Below are 18,179 nucleotides of genomic sequence, written 5' to 3' on the forward strand. Positions count from 1 at the left end.
TAACTGGTGCTCTAAGCTGTGGTGGCAAAACTATTCTGTCCTCGAGGAAGAGAATGCCATGTGATGCATAGAAATTTCCGAGATAAAGATTAAAATAGTGACCCAAATTTCGATTTTGATCATAATTTTTGATCATAATTTTGATCCCACCGACTATGAAAAGAAAACATAGTCGGTGGGATAACATTAGAATCAGCCCTTGACTGTCAATCTGACGTTGTACAGTGAAGATTGATCGGTAACATTTTGGAATTTTGGTTCTCCTGCCGATCAGTGTTTCTGTTTTTTAAATCCGTATTCATGTTACTTATCGGCATTCGATTTAGTTTTTTACATTTTGAGCTCTGCTCTGTGCTCGACTGATTTGAAGTACACGCTTTGATTGAATTACAATTCCTAAGAGCGTCGATGAGTTTCTTTGTTGCACATTCTTTTCGATGACGTAAATCTCGTTCCGTTTTAATTTCACAAATTACGTCATTATTTCGATTCCAGTGTAGCTGACAACCTACGGTTGTAATAGCTTTTAATACCCTTGATTTGGTCTGCAACAAAATATTTGTCCAGTTCCAAAACTATAGAAGCGTCCCCAACAGGGTGCCTGGATGAATAGTCAACCAGTCACTTTTTTCCCAGGGGTATATTCGATTTTGTAATCGATAGGCAACAAACAATCGACCCAACGGACTGACTGAGTTTGTGTTGTTTTAGAATTCTTCTCTACTGACACGCAAGACAATTTGGGATATTTGGGATTTGATAACGGTTCCGATAAATCTGTTTTTTGATCCATTTTGAGTTTAAGGACAATTTAACTGATCCATCCCGTTTTGCCGTGACGACTCTAGGCAAGATGAAGCAGTCCTTGGTGCATTTTCTCAAATTTACAATATGTCTATCGTTCAGCAAATTCTTGATTTTCTATTCAACTGTAGGCAAGACATCTATTGGAACCTCTTGCCCTTATCTTGTAATAGTCGTACCGGTTGACGGAACTGAGATCGTGTTCCAAAACTTTTGGGCAAACCATTGCGTTCAAACATTTCTTCGAATCCCCCCTCAAAAAAAACGTTTGCTGTGATTAAGTTGAGTGGGTTAGTACTCTGTTTACCTTTACTCTTGTGGCTCCCTGGCAACATCGTTCACACCTCGTGAAACTCACTTCTGACGCAGCGATCCTGAATTTTGACTTCATGAAGCTTACTCTGAGAAATAAATGAGACAGCGGTAGCACAACCAATTTGGTATTCAGTTTCTTTTTGGTTTCTGCCTATCAGCCTGCTTAGCAATTTTTTTCTGCCTGATACTACACAGTCTTTATGGCAAATACTCCAAATTCATCCTGATTTTATCTGCTTTTTTTAACGTATGGATCAGGTTTGTTTCACATTGACTAAATTCATAGGAATCTGATTCACCACAGCCCTTTTGTAATACTTAGCAAAAGGTTTCCTTCCTATGCAATTGTTACAGATGATGTTCTTTGCTGGACAACTCTTCCGTTGGTTCGGCTTCAACCAATTTTGACAATTGTGACAATTGTCTCAACTTTGCCCTTTAATATCGTTGACTGGTTCTCTTCTGATGTAACATGGCTGATTCTTTTTGTTGGCGTTTTGTCGCCCCTGGTGAAAATTGTTCCCACCGAACTTGAGACACAACTACTCCCGTCTTTGAACATTCTTTCTCCTCTTTATCTCACCACCGCAAACTGAAGGGTCATTCAAAGCTGTTTTCGCACCTCCTCATGCTCCCTAAAATATATAAAAATGTCTCCCACGGTCGACTCCTCCTTGAAGCCAAAATCACAGCCTTTGGCTAAGTCAAATAGAGCTCCAAAAAACAGCTACATTCCTTCATTATCACGCTGCTTGCGTCCAAACAGGATTAAGTTACGGTTCGTAACGTTCGGTTCTCGATAGAACGCATCCGTTGCCAATTTCCATATCTCGGCAAAAGTAATATCCACAATTTTACTTTTTCGTTTTTCTGAAAGAAATATTGTTGTCACCACTTCACCAACGATAAGAAAATCTTCGTCTTCAGACTTTTATCTGCCTCTCCTCTCGTGCTTCCGCGGAACAGCCGTTTCCTTTCATCCGAGCGACGAGTTTCCTCTTCTCTCCAGACTCGTATCGCATCTGCATTGCAAGCATCTCTGTCCGCTCGCACCTGGTCTTCTTCGGTACCCGCCGACTCTTCTAATGTCGGTTACACATTTTCCGGTGCGGTACTAACGTCTAGTAAATCTTCAATATCGATCTCCTCCTTGGCAAAGACCACCAACTGGAATTTTTGAGCACAGTTTTCCCAAGGGTCCGGTGGTTACATCCAGCCCACGATTGCTAGATTCGGTTGCTGGCTGTGGCATGTGGAGGTATTTCTAACCTCCGCATAGAAAAGTTTCACAAAACAGCTGAGAAAGATAACGTTATAGATTCTCTACGACACGTTCGCCACTGGCGATTCGCAGTACCAAAATTTTCTATAATGTTGACATTGCTCAGGTTACATAAGTACCATACATAATTATTTTCTAACATAATTACATTAGTAGTTTGACAGTCTCCACTACATAACTCTACGAGAAACATCAACAGTAGATGAAATATATATTTTTTTCAAATTTGAGCTCAGCATTGCAATAACTTTCTGATGATATAAAATTTTCCGTCCAATACATCCATATAAGAAATCTAAAATTAAGAAGCCTGGAGAAAACAGCCCGAGCGCATACTTTCCGTCTCTTTCTTCGAAATTCGGAACGCTAAGGCATTTTCAATGGTCACATCATTATATATGATTCAATTTTTGAAACTGAACTATTGTACCGATTATCGAAGAAATTAGGAATTTTATTTTGGAGGTGTTTATTTTTAAACCCATTTTTCAAAGAACGTTGAGAGAGTGCGGGGTTCGATAGGGAAAATTTCGGATTGCCGAACAATTGTACTTACACTGGACTATATTCGACTGGAACCGGCTCGATTAAAACTTAAATAACACAATCCAGCTTTCATAATAATTCTAATTGAAATGAGGCGAGTTATTTGGTTTTTTTATTTCGACGTTTTATATTTCACATTTGGTAGTCCAAAAATTATATATTTTTTTCAAAATTGTTTTTTGAGACCAGCTAAGGGGCATTCAAGGCTTAAGGCTGATGTACGAACAGTTTTATTTTTTTTTGTTTTTAGTATGCTCTCTTTTTGAAGTTGAGTAAAAGGCTCCAAAATATGTTATAGATTAAGTAATAGTTAAGTAAGTTGAGGTAAGTAAAATTATGTAATAGGCTGCACTTTTATCAATTCCGTGTTGTAAGAACCATTACTATTAACAGATCTAATCCCCTGCCAAACCAAAACCCTCCTGAATACAGTGCGCGCTACACTAAGAAAAACAGCTTGGTTCATCTTGACTTGATCAACAACAACAACAACAACAACAACAACAACAACAATTTCAATGGAGATGGAACACCTCCACCCCCCTACGACAATCCCATAACCTATCGATGAGAAAAGGGGGCTAGGGTTGAGAGAAAAATCACAAAAACTGCATCGGAAAGGGCTTTTTTAGCCCAGCTGAATCAAATTTTACCTTTGCTAACGTAAAAATTCCTCTATGTTGCTGGAAATGTTCATTAACTATATATCATTTATCTGACAGACGGAACAACAATCCATAAACATCTCCCGATCAAATGATTAATTTCATCCAAAAAGATTTACAAAGTAAAGTTGCGAGAGGAGAATTCAACTTCAGAAAAACTCGAGACGTCAGATGATTGATTTTATTGATTTGTCTTAACCCTTTTCAAATACAGCTCAGCTACTTACCAAACTTACTCATTAGATTTAATTGAGATCAAACCGATTACTTTCTGACTTGCTGAGCTTATTAAAACCTACCATATACTAAATTACGGCAGTCATTTTCTGCTGAACAACTCTATAAATGTATTGTTTTTTTTAATTGACAAGCCAATTTTTTTGAATTGGTTGACATTATGAAGCCAAAAGCATCGACAAAAACTTCCAATAACTTTAACAAAAAACTTTTGTGCACGGCACGGCTGGTGTGAGCACAGAAGTTTTTGTCAAAATTGTTGATTATTTTTGTCGATGTTTTTGGCTTTTTAAGGCTAGCCATTTCGAAAATTCCGAAATGTGACGAAAACACTGAACGACCATATATGCTAAAAATTTGGAGCAGCCCCAAGACAATTGTTTGGGTTGTTCAGCGAAAAATTAGTGTCGCAGTTTAGAGCTAAAGGTAGAAACTTTAGAAAAAAACTGGCAACCAGAATTGAGCCCCTAACCTTGGCACGCTACTGCAAATCAGTCTTTCATTCTAACTAGTTTTAAATATTTTTTTAAAACTAGATTAAAATTTCCAAGATCGTTAAAAGGGCTCTTTTTCCTGTTTTAACCACGTGAAAAACTTCTACGCTTTATTTTTGTCAGCCTGGGAATTTGTTTCAGTACGATTTGCATGATTTGTTTTTGTTTTATTATAGTTATCCTTCAAAACATTGGCACAGTTGTGCGGAAAATCTCGGGTACACTTGGTTGATTTTTCTAAACACAAAAACATTAACGTACGAGCTAGTTTAATATTGGTCTCGTGTTATACCAATATCTATAAAAGCGTTTGCTTTGTGAATTGAAAGTTAGGTACAAGTTTCTGACTAAAAATTCTATAATGCCAGAAAATTTAACGAACTAATCAGACATTAGTTACATGTATTTGTTAGAGAAATTTATGATTTGGACAATGTTGTACTCATAGAAATGATAGCTTTGTTTTTCTAAAATCTTGAACATAGAGGAAAAAGGTTTGGGGAAAAATGAAGATTTTGAAGACCTTTTTTTAGGTCGACCAAGCTGATTTTTTGAGATCTTCCAAACCACTATAAAGACCTTTCGATTTCATTCTTTTTAGTTTCTGAAAATTTTCACATTCTGTTCTTTCTGCCAATATCAATATGACTTCTGCCCTAAATGGAATACTCGGCTAAAACTCCTCATTTCTGCTGTTACCAGAATACTTTACAAAGCTAACATTTCTGGTTGATTGCATAGTAGTCTAGCCTAAATTATAAGTGTCACCTGCGATCGTCAATTTTTTGAAAAACATTATTAAAGAAAAAATAGTTCGAAAAGAGTATGAATCTATATAAAGGTTACTTGAACATAAATGCTTTAACAATTTAATTAACAACTGTCTTTAAACCAATAAAGGGGATGGGGTCAATGCCTAGTTTAAACATCTAAACTAACACTTCATTAGCGTGTAGTCCGCGTCTGGACGATGATGAATTTGTCCACCTTTTGTCTATCAGAGTATTGGGTCATCAGTTCTTCTAGATCCGCGTTGCTGCTTTTATTTTTCCGCAATTTAAAAAAATCCTAAGTTCAAACCTTTATAAAATTTTAAAAATCAAAGAAAAGAAAAAGAATTAGATATTTTCCGGAAAGTGTTAATTCAACTGAGCGAGTGGAAATGATAGTGGGAACAAAATTTATTAAGAGTTTCTTTGTCTAATTCTAATCTCAAAAGCCTCGTTTCATTGGATATCTGTTTCATCATCCGTTCATCCGATCAGCCGACACACTTTCTTTTTGATATCCGACCTAATAGTCTGTGAAAAAATTTGCATATTTAAAACGAGTCCAATCTTCAAAGAATGAAAAATATCGACTAGCAGTTAAAAGGTTGACAATTTTAAAGAGGAAAAGAGTTCACTCTTATCTTAAGTAAATAATTATTTGGTTGAAATTGTCATACACAATTTCATCCAACCGTTAACAACCCAAAAAATGTCGCTTTGTATTTCAAAGATGTAAAAACTGAAGAAACATTCAGTAGCCAAAACCAGAAGCTCGTGGAAACTACCAATTTGTGACAACTTTATTGAGACAAAAACACTCCAGCGCAAGTTCACTTGTGCAACGACCACTACCCCAGTAGAACTGAACAAATGAATAAAAATGAGCACATCGAAATGATAATATCAGCCAGACACTGTGATCAAAAATGGAAAAACTCGTAACCAGAAAAACCGCATCACTGATAGACACATAAAAAGACATGATTCCACAGAAAAAAACTGAAATCAATTATTAAGCACTCCCAGGTAACATCAACAGGTAAAATGTGCATTATCAACCCAAAAAGGCAGCTCTGTCTTTCAAATTTGTGAAAACTCAAGGAATGTCTGGTAGTCAAGACCAAAAAGCAAGAAAAACTGCCAGCACTGTGACGACAACTTTTTCGGACAAAAAACACCACAGCGCAAATTCGCTTCTGCAACGATCGCTAACGCACTAGACCTGATCAATGAAACAACAAGAAACACATCAAGATAACTTAACTAGCCACAAAATGTCCTGAAATATGAAAAAAAATTGTACCACAAAAGACCCCATCAAGGATAAACACAAAAAATGACATATTTCAGAAACATAAAGACCAAAATCAAAAACTTTGTTTTCCCATGAACCGTTAGCATACCCACAAGGCATTAACAACCCAAGAAATTATCGCTGTGTATTTCAAAGATGTCAAAACTGAAGAAACATTCAGTAGCCAAGACCAGAAACCAGTGGAAACTACCAATTTGTGACGACAATTTTCTTCGGACAAAAAATCACCACAGCGCAAATCCGCTTCTGCAACGATCGCTAAGTCAGTAGAATCGACAAATGGAGCAACAATGAACACATCAAGAATTCTTCACTAGCCACACACTGCGCTGAAAAATGAAAAAACTTGTACCACAAAAAATCGCGTCAAGGATGAACACAAAAAAAGACATATTTCAGAAACACGAAAACCAAAATCAAAACCCAGAACTCCCATGAAATTTCGGCATACCCACAACGCAGTAAAAACCCAAAAAAGCGTCGCTGTGTATTTCAAAAATGTCAAAACTGAAGAAACATTCAGCAGCCAAGACCAGAAGCTAGTGGAAACTACCAATTTGTGATAACTTTATTGAGACAAAAACAGTCCAGCGCAAATTTGCTAGTGCAACGACCACTACCCCAGTATGTTTGAATAAATGAATAAAAATGAGCACATCAAAAAGATAATATCAGCCAGACACTGTGATCAAAAATGGACAAACTTGTAACGAGAAAAACCGCATCACTGATAGACACATAAAATGACATGATTCAACAGAAAAAACTGAAATCGAGAAATAAGCACTCCCAGGTACCAACAACAAGTAAACAATGCATTTTCAACCCCAAAAAGGCAGCGCTGTCTTTCAAATTTATGAAAACTCAAGGAATGTCTGGTAGTCAAGACCAAAAAAAAAACTGCCAGTACTGTGACGACAACTTTTTCGGACGAAAAATCACCACAGTGCAAATTCGTTTCTGCAACGATCGCTGACCCAGGAGACCTGATGAATCGAGCAACAAGGAACACATCAAGATGACTTAAATAGCCACACAGTGTCCTGAAAAAAGAAAAAATTTGTACCACAAAAGATCGCATCAAGAACAAACACAAAAAAAGACATCTTTCAGAAACATAAAGACCAAAATCAAAAACTTAGTCCTTCCATGAGCCGTCATACCCACAACGCATTAACATATCAACAACCCAAAAAAATTGTCGCTGTATTTTTTGGTTGTCAAAACTGAAGAAACATTCAGTAGCCAAGACCAGAAGCCAGTGATAACTACCAATTTGTGACGACAACTTTTTTCGGACAAAAATCACCACAGCGCAAATCCGCTTCTGCAACAATCGCTGACCCAGGAGACCTGATGAATCGAGCAACAAGGAACACATCAAGATGACTTAACTAGCCACACAGTGTCCTGAAAAACGAAAAAAATTGTACCACAAAAGATCGCATCAAGAACAAACACAAAAAAGACATCTTTCAGAAACATAAAGACCAAAATCAAAAACTTAGTACTTCCATGAGCCGTCAGCATACCCACAACGCATTAACATTTTAACAACCCAAAAAAATTGTCGCTGCATTTTTTGGTTGTCAAAACTGAAGAAACATTCAGTAGCCAAGACCAGAAGCCAGTGATAACTACCAATTTGTGACGACAACTTTTTTCGGACAAAAATCACCACAGCGCAATTCCGCTTCTGCAACAATCGCTGACCCAGGAGACCTGATGAATCGAGCAACAAGGAACACATCAAGATGACTTAACTAGCCACACAGTGTCCTGAAAAATGAAAAAAATTGTACCACAAAAGATCGCATCAAGAACAAACACAAAAAAGACATCTTTCAGAAACATAAAGACCAAAATCAAAAACTTAGTACTTCCATGAGCCGTCAGCATACCCACAACGCATTAACATTTTAACAACCCAAAAAAATTGTTGCTGCATTTTTTGGTTGTCAAAACTGAAGAAACATTCAGTAGCCAAGACCAGAAGCCAGTGATAACTACCAATTTGTGACGACAACTTTTTTCGGACAAAAATCACCACAGCGCAAATCCGCTTCTGCAACAATCGCTGACCCAGGAGACCTGATGAATCGAGCAACAAGGAACACATCAAGATGACTTAACTAGCCACACAGTGTCCTGAAAAATGAAAAAAATTGTACCACAAAAGATCGCATCAAGAACAAACACAAAAAAGATATCTTTCAGAAACATAAAGACCAAAATCAAAAAATTAGTACTTCCATGAGCCGTCAGCATACCCACAACGCATTAACATTTTAACAACCCCAAAAAATCTGTCGACGTATTTTTTGGTTGTCAAAACTGAAGAAACATTCAGTAGCCGAGACCAGAAGCTAGTGGAAACTACCGATTTGTAACGACAACCTTTTCGGACAAAAAAATACCACAGAGCAAATCCGCTTCTGCAACGATAGCTAACCCAGTAGAACTAATGAATGGAACAACAATGAACACATCAAGATGACTTAACTAGCCACACAGTGTCCTGAAAAATGAAAAAAAAAACTTGAACCACAAAAGATCGCATCAAGAACAAACACAAAAAAATATATTTCAGAAACATAAAAACCAAAATCAAAAACTTAATATTCCCATGAACCGTCAGCATACCCACAACGCATTAACACATTAACAACCCCAAAAAATCTGTCGATGTATTTTTTGGTTGTCAAAACTGAAGAAAAATTCAGTAGCCGAGACCAGAAGCTAGTGGAAACGACCGATTTGTAACGACAACCTTTTCGGACAAAAAAGTACCACCGAGAAAATCCGCTTCTGCAATGATTGCTAACTTAGTAGAACTGATGAAAAAACAACAATGAACACATCAATATGACTTAACTAGCCACACAGTGTCCTGAAAAATGAAAAAAAATTGTACCACAAAAGATCGCATCAAGAACAAACACAAAAAATGACAAATTTCAGAATCATAAAAACCAAAATCAAAATATAGTACTCCCATGAACCACCAGCATCTCCACAACGCTTTAACAAACCAAAAAAAATGTCGCAGTGTGTTTTTTTGGTTGTCAAAACTGAAGAAACATTCAGTAGCCAGGACCAGAAGCTAGTGGAAACAACCATTTTGCGACGACAACCTTTTCGGACAAAAAAGTACCACCGAGAAAATCCGCTTCTGCAATGATCGCTAACTTAGTAGAACTGATGAAAAAAAGCAACAATGAACACATCAATATGACTTAACTAGCCACACAGTGTCCTGAAAAATGAAAAAAAATTGTACCACAAAAGATCGCATCAAGAACAAACACAAAAAATGACAAATTTCAGAATCATAAAAACCAAAATCAAAAACTTACTATTCCCATGAACCGTCAGCATACCCAAAACGCATTAACACATTAACAACCCCAAAAAATCTGTCGATGTATTTTTTGGTTGTCAAAACTGAAGAAACATTCAGTAGCCGAGACCAAAAGCTAGTGGAAACTACCGATTTGTAACGACAACCTTTTCGGACAAAAAAGTACCACCGAGAAAATCCGCTTCTGCAATGATCGCTAACTTAGTAGAACTGATGAAAAAAAAACAACAATGAACACATCAATATGACTTAACTAGCCACACAGTGTCCTGAAAAATGAAAAAAAAATTGTACCACAAAATATCGCATCAAGAACAAACACAAAAAATGACAAATTTCAGAATCATAAAAAACAAAATCAAAATATAGTACTCCCATGAACCACCAGCATGTCCACAACGCTTTAACAAACCAAAAAACAAAAAAAAAATGTCGCAGTGTATTTTTTTGGTTGTCAAAACTGAAGAAAGATTCAGTAGCCAGGACCAGAAGCTAGTGGAAACAACCATTTTGTGACGACAACTTTTTTCGAAAAAAAAAATCACCACAGCGCATATCCGCTTCTGCAACGATCGCTAACCCAGTAGAACTAATGAATGGAACAACAATGAACACCTCAAGATGGCTTAACTAGCCACGCAGTGTCCTGAAAAATGAAAAAAAAACTTGTACCACAAAATATCGCATCAAGAACAAACAAAAAAAAGACATATTTCAGAAACATAAAAACCAAAATCAAAACTTAGTATTCCCATGAACCGTCAGCATACCCACAACGCATTAACACATTAACAACCCCAAAAAATCTGTCGATGTATTTTTTGGTTGTCAAAACTGAAGAAACATTCAGTAGCCGAGACCAGAAGCTAGTGGAAACTACCGATTTGTAACGACAACCTTTTCGGACAAAAAAGTACCATCGAGAAAATCCGCTTCTGCATTGATCGCTAACTTAGTAGAACTGATGAGAAAAAAACAACAATGAACACATCAATATGACTTAACTAGCCACACAGTGTCCTGAAAAATGAAAAAACAAATTGTACCACAAAAGATCGCATCAAGAACAAACACAAAAAATGACAAATTTCAGAATCATAAAAACCAAAATCAAAATATAGTACTCCCATGAACCACCAGCATGTCCACAACGCTTTAAAAAACCAAAAAAATGTCGCAGTGTATTTTTTTGGTTGTCAAAACTGAAGAAACATTCAGTAGCCAGGACCAGAAGCTAGTGGAAACAACCATTTTGTAACGACAACTTTTTTTCGAAAAAAAAAATCACCACAGCGCATATCCGCTTCTGCAACGATCGCTAACCCAGTAGAACTAATGAATGGAACAACAATGAACACATCAAGATGACTTAACTAGCCACAAAGTGTCCTGAAAAATGAAAAATAAACTTGTACCACAAAATATCGCATCAAGAACAAACACAAAAAAGACTTATTTCAGAAACACAAAAACCAAAATCAAAAACTTAGTATTCCCATGAACCGTCAGCATACCCACAACGCATTAACACATTAACAACCCCAAAAAATCTGTCGATGTATTTTTTGGTTGTCAAAACTGAAGAAACATTCAGTAGCCGAGACCAGAAGCTAGTGGAAACTACCGATTTGTAACGACAACCCTTTTGGACAAAAAAGTACCACAGAGCAAATCCGCTTCTGCAACGATCGCTAACCCAGTAGAACTAATGAATGGAACAACAATGAACACATCAAGATGACTTAACTAGCCACAAAGTGTCCTGAAAAATGAAAAATAAACTTGTACCACAAAATATCGCATCAAGAACAAACACAAAAAAGACTTATTTCAGAAACACAAAAACCAAAATCAAAAACTTAGTATTCCCATGAACCGTCAGTATACCCACAACGCATTAACACATTAACAACCCCAAAAAATCTGTCGATGTATTTTTTGGTTGTCAAAACTGAAGAAACATTCAGTAGCCGAGACCAGAAGCTAGTGGAAACTACCGATTTGTAACGACAACCCTTTTGGACAAAAAAGTACCACAGAGCAAATCCGCTTCTGCAACGATAGCTAACCCAGTAAAACTAATGAATGGAACAACAATGAACACATCAAGATAACTTAACTAGCCACACAGTGTCCTGAAAAATGAAAAAAAAAATTGTACCACAAAAGATCGCATCAAGAACAAACACAAAAAAGACATATTTCAGAAACATAAAAACCAAAATCAAAAACTTAGTATTCCCAAGAACCGTCAGCATACCCACAACGCATTAACACATTAACAACCCCAAAAAATCTGTCGATGTATTTTTTGGTTGTCAAAACTGAAGAAACATTCAGTAGCCGAGACCAGAAGCTAGTGGAAACTACCGATTTGTAACGACAACCTTTTCGGACAAAAAAATACCACAGAACAAATCCGCTTCTGCAACGATAGCTAACCCAGTAGAACTAATGAATGGAACAACAATGAACACATCAAGATGACTTAACTAGCCACACAGTGTCCTGAAAAATGAAAAAAGAACTTGAACCACAAAATATCGCATCAAGAACAAACACAAAAAGACATATTTCAGAAACATAAAAACCAAAATCAAAAACTTATTAATCCCATGAACCGTCAGCATACCCACAACGCATTAACACATTAACAACCCCAAAAAATTTGTCGATGTATTTTTTGGTTGTCAAAACTGAAGAAACATTCAGTAGCCGAGACCAGAAGCTAGTGGAAACTACCGATTTGTAACGACAACCTTTTCGGACAAAAAAGTACCACAGAGCAAATCCGCTTCTGCAACGATAGCTAACCCAGTAAAACTAATGAATGGAACAACAATGAACACATCAAGATAACTTAACTAGCCACACAGTGTCCTGAAAAATGAAAAAAAAAATTGTACCACAAAAGATCGCATCAAGAACAAACACAAAAAAGACATATTTCAGAAACATAAAAACCAAAATCAAAAACTTAGTATTCCCAAGAACCGTCAGCATACCCACAACGCATTAACACATTAACAACCCCAAAAAATCTGTCGATGTATTTTTTGGTTGTCAAAACTGAAGAAACATTCAGTAGCCGAGACCAGAAGCTAGTGGAAACTACCGATTTGTAACGACAACCTTTTCGGACAAAAAAATACCACAGAACAAATCCGCTTCTGCAACGATAGCTAACCCAGTAGAACTAATGAATGGAACAACAATGAACACATCAAGATGACTTAACTAGCCACACAGTGTCCTGAAAAATGAAAAAAGAACTTGAACCACAAAATATCGCATCAAGAACAAACACAAAAAGACATATTTCAGAAACATAAAAACCAAAATCAAAAACTTATTAATCCCATGAACCGTCAGCATACCCACAACGCATTAACACATTAACAACCCCAAAAAATTTGTCGATGTATTTTTTGGTTGTCAAAACTGAAGAAACATTCAGTAGCCGAGACCAGAAGCTAGTGGAAACTACCGATTTGTAACGACAACCTTTTCGGACAAAAAAGTACCACAGAGCAAATCCGCTTCTGCAACGATAGCTAACCCAGTAAAACTAATGAATGGAACAACAATGAACACATCAAGATAACTTAACTAGCCACAAAGTGTCCTGAAAAATGAAAAAAAAACTTGTACCACAAAAGATCGCATCAAGAACAAACACAAAAAAGACTTATTTCAGAAACACAAAAACCAAAATCAAAAACTTAGTATTCCCATGAACCGTCAGCATACCCACAACGCATTAACACATTAACAACCCCAAAAAATCTGTCGATGTATTTTTTGGTTGTCAAAACTGAAGAAACATTCAGTAGCCGAGACCAGAAGCTAGTGGAAACTACCGATTTGTAACGACAACCTTTTCGGACAAAAAAATACCACAGAACAAATCCGCTTCTGCAACGATAGCTAACCCAGTAGAACTATTGAATGGAACAACAATGAACACATCAAGATGACTTAACTAGCCACACAGTGTCCTGAAAAATGAAAAAAGAACTTGAACCACAAAATATCGCATCAAGAACAAACACAAAAAGACATATTTCAGAAACATAAAAACCAAAATCAAAAACTTATTAATCCCATGAACCGTCAGCATACCCACAACGCATTAACACATTAACAACCCCAAAAAATTTGTCGATGTATTTTTGGTTGTCAAAACTGAAGAAACATTCAGTAGCCGAGACCAGAAGCTAGTGGAAACTACCGATTTGTAACGACAACCTTTTCGGACAAAAAAGTACCACAGGGCAAATCCGCTTCTGCAACGATAGCTAACCCAGTAAAACTAATGAATGGAACAACAATGAACACATCAAGATAACTTAACTAGCCACAAAGTGTCCTGAAAAATGAAAAAAAAACTTGTACCACAAAAGATCGCATCAAGAACAAACACAAAAAAGACTTATTTCAGAAACACAAAAACCAAAATCAAAAACTTAGTATTCCCATGAACCGTCAGCATACCCACAACGCATTAACACATTAACAACCCCAAAAAATCTGTCGATGTATTTTTTGGTTGTCAAAACTGAAGAAACATTCAGTAGCCGAGACCAGAAGCTAGTGGAAACTACCGATTTGTAACGACAACCTTTTCGGACAAAAAAGTACCATCGAGTAAATCCGCTTCTGCATTGATCGCTAACTTAGTAGAACTGATGAGAAAAAACAACAATGAACACATCAATATGACTTAACTAGGCACACAGTGTCCTGAAAAATGAAAAAAAACAAATTGTACCACAAAAGATCGCATCAAGAACAAACACAAAAAATGACAAATTTCAGAATCATAAAAACCCAAATCAAAATATAGTACTCCCATGAACCACCAGCATGTCCACAAAGCTTTGACAAACCAAAAAAAAGTCGCTGTGTATTTTTTTGGTTGTCAAAACTGAAGAAACATTCAGTAGCCAGGACCAGAAGCTAGTGGAAACTACCGATTTGTAACGACAACCTTTTCGGACAAAAAAGTACCACAGAGCAAATCCGCTTCTGCAACGATAGCTAACCCAGTAAAACTAATGAATGGAACAACAATGAACACATCAAGATAACTTAACTAGCCACACAGTGTCCTGAAAAATGAAAAAAAAAATTGTACCACAAAAGATCGCATCAAGAACAAACACAAAAAATGACAAATTTCAGAATCATAAAAACCAAAATCAAAATATAGTACTCCCATGAACCACCAGCATGTCCACAAAGCTTTGACAAACCAAAAAAAAGTCGCTGTGTATTTTTTTGGTTGTCAAAACTGAAGAAACATTCAGTAGCCAGGACCAGAAGCTAGTGGAAACAACCATTTTGTAACGACAACTTTTTTCGAAAAAAAAAAATCACCACAGCGCATATCCGCTTCTGCAACGATCGCTAACTCAGTAGAACTAATGAATGGAACAACAATGAACACATCAAGATGACTTAACTAGCCACACAGTGTCCTGAAGAATGAAAAAAAAACTTCTACCACAAAAGATCGCATCAAGAACAAACACAAAGAAGACATATTTCAGAAACACAAAAACCAAAATCAAAAACTTATTAATCCCATGAACCGTCAGCATACCCACAACGCATTAACACATTAACAACCCCAAAAAATTTGTCGATGTATTTTTGGTTGTCAAAACTGAAGAAACATTCAGTAGCCGAGACCAGAAGCTAGTGGAAACTACCGATTTGTAACGACAACCTTTTCGGAAAAAAAAGTACCACAGAGCAAATCCGCTTCTGCAACGATAGCTAACATAGTAAAATTAATGATTGGAACAATAATGAACACATCAAGATAATTTAACTAGCCACACAGTGTCCTGAAAAATGAAAAAAAAAATTGTACCACAAAAGATCGCATCAAGAACAAACACAAAAAAGACATATTTCAGAAACATAAAAACCAAAATCAAAAACTTAGTATTCCCAAGAACCGTCAGCATACCCACAACGCATTAACACATTAACAACCCCAAAAAATCTGTCGATGTATTTTTTGGTTGTCAAAACTGAAGAAACATTCAGTAGCCGAGACCAGAAGCTAGTGGAAACTACCGATTTGTAACGACAACCTTTTCGGACAAAAAAGTACCACCGAGAAAATCCGCTTCTGCAATGATCGCTAACTTAGTAGAACTGATGAAAAAAACAACAATGAACACATCAATATGACTTAACTAGCCACAGAGTGTCCTGAAAAATGAAAAAAATTTGTAACACAAAAGATCGCATCAAGAACAAACACAAAAAATGACAAATTTCAGAATCATAAAAACCAAAATCGAAATATAGTACTCCCATGAACCACCAGCATGTCCACAAAGCTTTGACAAACCAAAAAAAGTCGCTGTGTATTTTTTTGGTTGTCAAAACTGAAGAAACATTCAGTAGCCAGGACCAGAAGCTAGTGGAAACAACCATTTTGTATTGACAACTTTTTTCGAAAAAAAAAATCACCACAGCGCATATCCGCTTCTGCAACGATCGCTAACTCAGTAGAACTAATGAATGGAACAACAATGAACACATCAAGATGACTTAACTAGCCACACAGTGTCCTGAAGAATGAAAAAAAACTTCTACCACAAAAGATCGCATCAAGAACAAACACAAAAAAGACATATTTCAGAAACACAAAAACCAAAATCAAAAACTTAGTATTCCCATGAACCGTCAGCATACCCACAACGCATTAACACATTAACAACCCCAAAAAATATGTCGAGGTATTTTTTGGTTGTCAAAACTGAAGAAACATTCAGTAGCCGAGACCAGAAGCCAGTGGAAACTACCGATTTGTAACGATAACCTTTTCGGACAAAAAAGTACCACCGAGAAAATCCGCTTCTGCAATGATCGCTAACTTAGTAGAATTGATGAAAAAAACAACAATGAACACATCAAGATGACTTAACTAGCCACACAGTGTCTTGAAAAATGAAAAAAGTTTGTACCACAAAAGATCGCATCAAGAACAAACACAAAAAAAGACATCTTTCAGAAACATAAAGACCACAATCAAAAACTTAGTACTTCCATGAGCCGTCAGCATACCCACAACGCATTAACATTTCAACAACCCCAAAAAATCTGTCGATGTAATTTTTGGTTGTCAAAACTGAAGAAACATTCAGTAGCCGAGACCAGAAGCTAGTGGAAACTACCGATTTGTAACGACAACCTTTTCGGACAAAAAAGTACCACCGAGAAAATCCGCTTCTGCAATGATCGCTAACTTAGTAGAACTGATGAAAAAAACAACAATGAACACATCAATATGACTTAACTAGCCACACAGTGTCCTGAAAAATGAAAAAAAAATTGTACCACGAAAGATCGCATCAAGAACAAACACAAAAAATGACAAATTTCAGAATCATAAAAACCAAAATCAAAATATAGTACTCCCATGAACCACCAGCATGTCCACAACGCTTTAACAAACCAAAAAAAATGTTGCAGTGTATTTTTTTGGTTGTCAAAACTGAAGAAACATTCAGTAGCCAAGACCAGAAGCAAGTGGAAACTACCAATTTGTGATGACAACTTTATTCGGACAAAAAATCACCACAGCGCAAATCCGCTTCTGCAACGATCGCTAATCTAGTAGAATTGATGATTGGAACACCAACGAACTCATCAAGACTTCTTAACTAGCCACACACTGTCCTGGAAAATGAAAAATTTTGTACCACAAAAAATCGCATCAAGGATGAACACAAAAAAAGACATATTTCAGAAACACGAAAACCAAAATCAAAACAAACCCAGAACTCCCATGAGTATTCAGCATACCCACAACGCATTAACAAACCAAAAAAGCAGCGCTGCCGATTTCAAAGATGTCAAAACTGAAGAAGCATTCAGTAACCAAGACCAGAAGCTAGTGGAAACTACCAATTTGTGACGACAACTTTCTTCGGACAAAAAATCACCACAGCGCAAATCCGCTTCTGCAACGATCGCTAACCCAGTGAAATTGATGATTGGAACAACAATGAACTCATCAGGACTTCTTAACTAGCCACACACTGTCCTGGAATATGAAAAAATTTGTACCACAAAAGATCGCATCAAGAACAAACACAAAAAAGACATATTTCAGAAACACAAAGACCAAAATCAAAAACTTAGTACTCCCATGAATTGTCAGCAAACCCACAACGCATTAACTACCCAAAAAATGTCGCTGTGTATTTCAAAGCTGTCAAACCTGAAGAAACAATCAGCAGCCAAGACCAGAAGCTAGTAGAAACTACCAATATATGACAACTTTCTTCGGACAAAAAATCACCACAGCGGAAATCCGCTTCTGCAACGATCGCTTACCTAGTAGAATTGATGATTGGAACAACAAG

At 36.6% G+C, this 18,179-nt stretch overlaps 2 protein-coding genes across 6 annotated transcripts in view; both read left to right on the forward strand.

The window, feature by feature from the left end:
* Positions 1-4,139, forward strand: part of LOC134856955 (probable serine/threonine-protein kinase mkcB) — a 31,535-nt gene extending 27,396 nt beyond the window's left edge. For all 5 annotated transcript variants that reach the window (XM_063873249.1, XM_063873250.1, XM_063873251.1 and 2 more), the window contains one exon: positions 3,341-4,139. In XM_063873249.1, the coding sequence (XP_063729319.1) occupies positions 3,341-3,518 (178 nt within the window). In that variant the 3' untranslated portion in view covers positions 3,519-4,139. The remainder of the gene's footprint in view (positions 1-3,340) is intronic.
* LOC134848302 (uncharacterized) overlaps positions 1-18,179 on the forward strand; it is a 386,969-nt gene that overhangs the window by 32,570 nt on the left and 336,220 nt on the right. The gene's annotated exons all lie outside the window — the stretch shown is intronic.

This window comes from Symsagittifera roscoffensis, chromosome 1 (genome assembly GCF_963678635.1).
Source record: "Symsagittifera roscoffensis chromosome 1, txSymRosc1.1, whole genome shotgun sequence".
Lineage (NCBI taxonomy): Eukaryota > Metazoa > Xenacoelomorpha > Acoela > Convolutidae > Symsagittifera > Symsagittifera roscoffensis.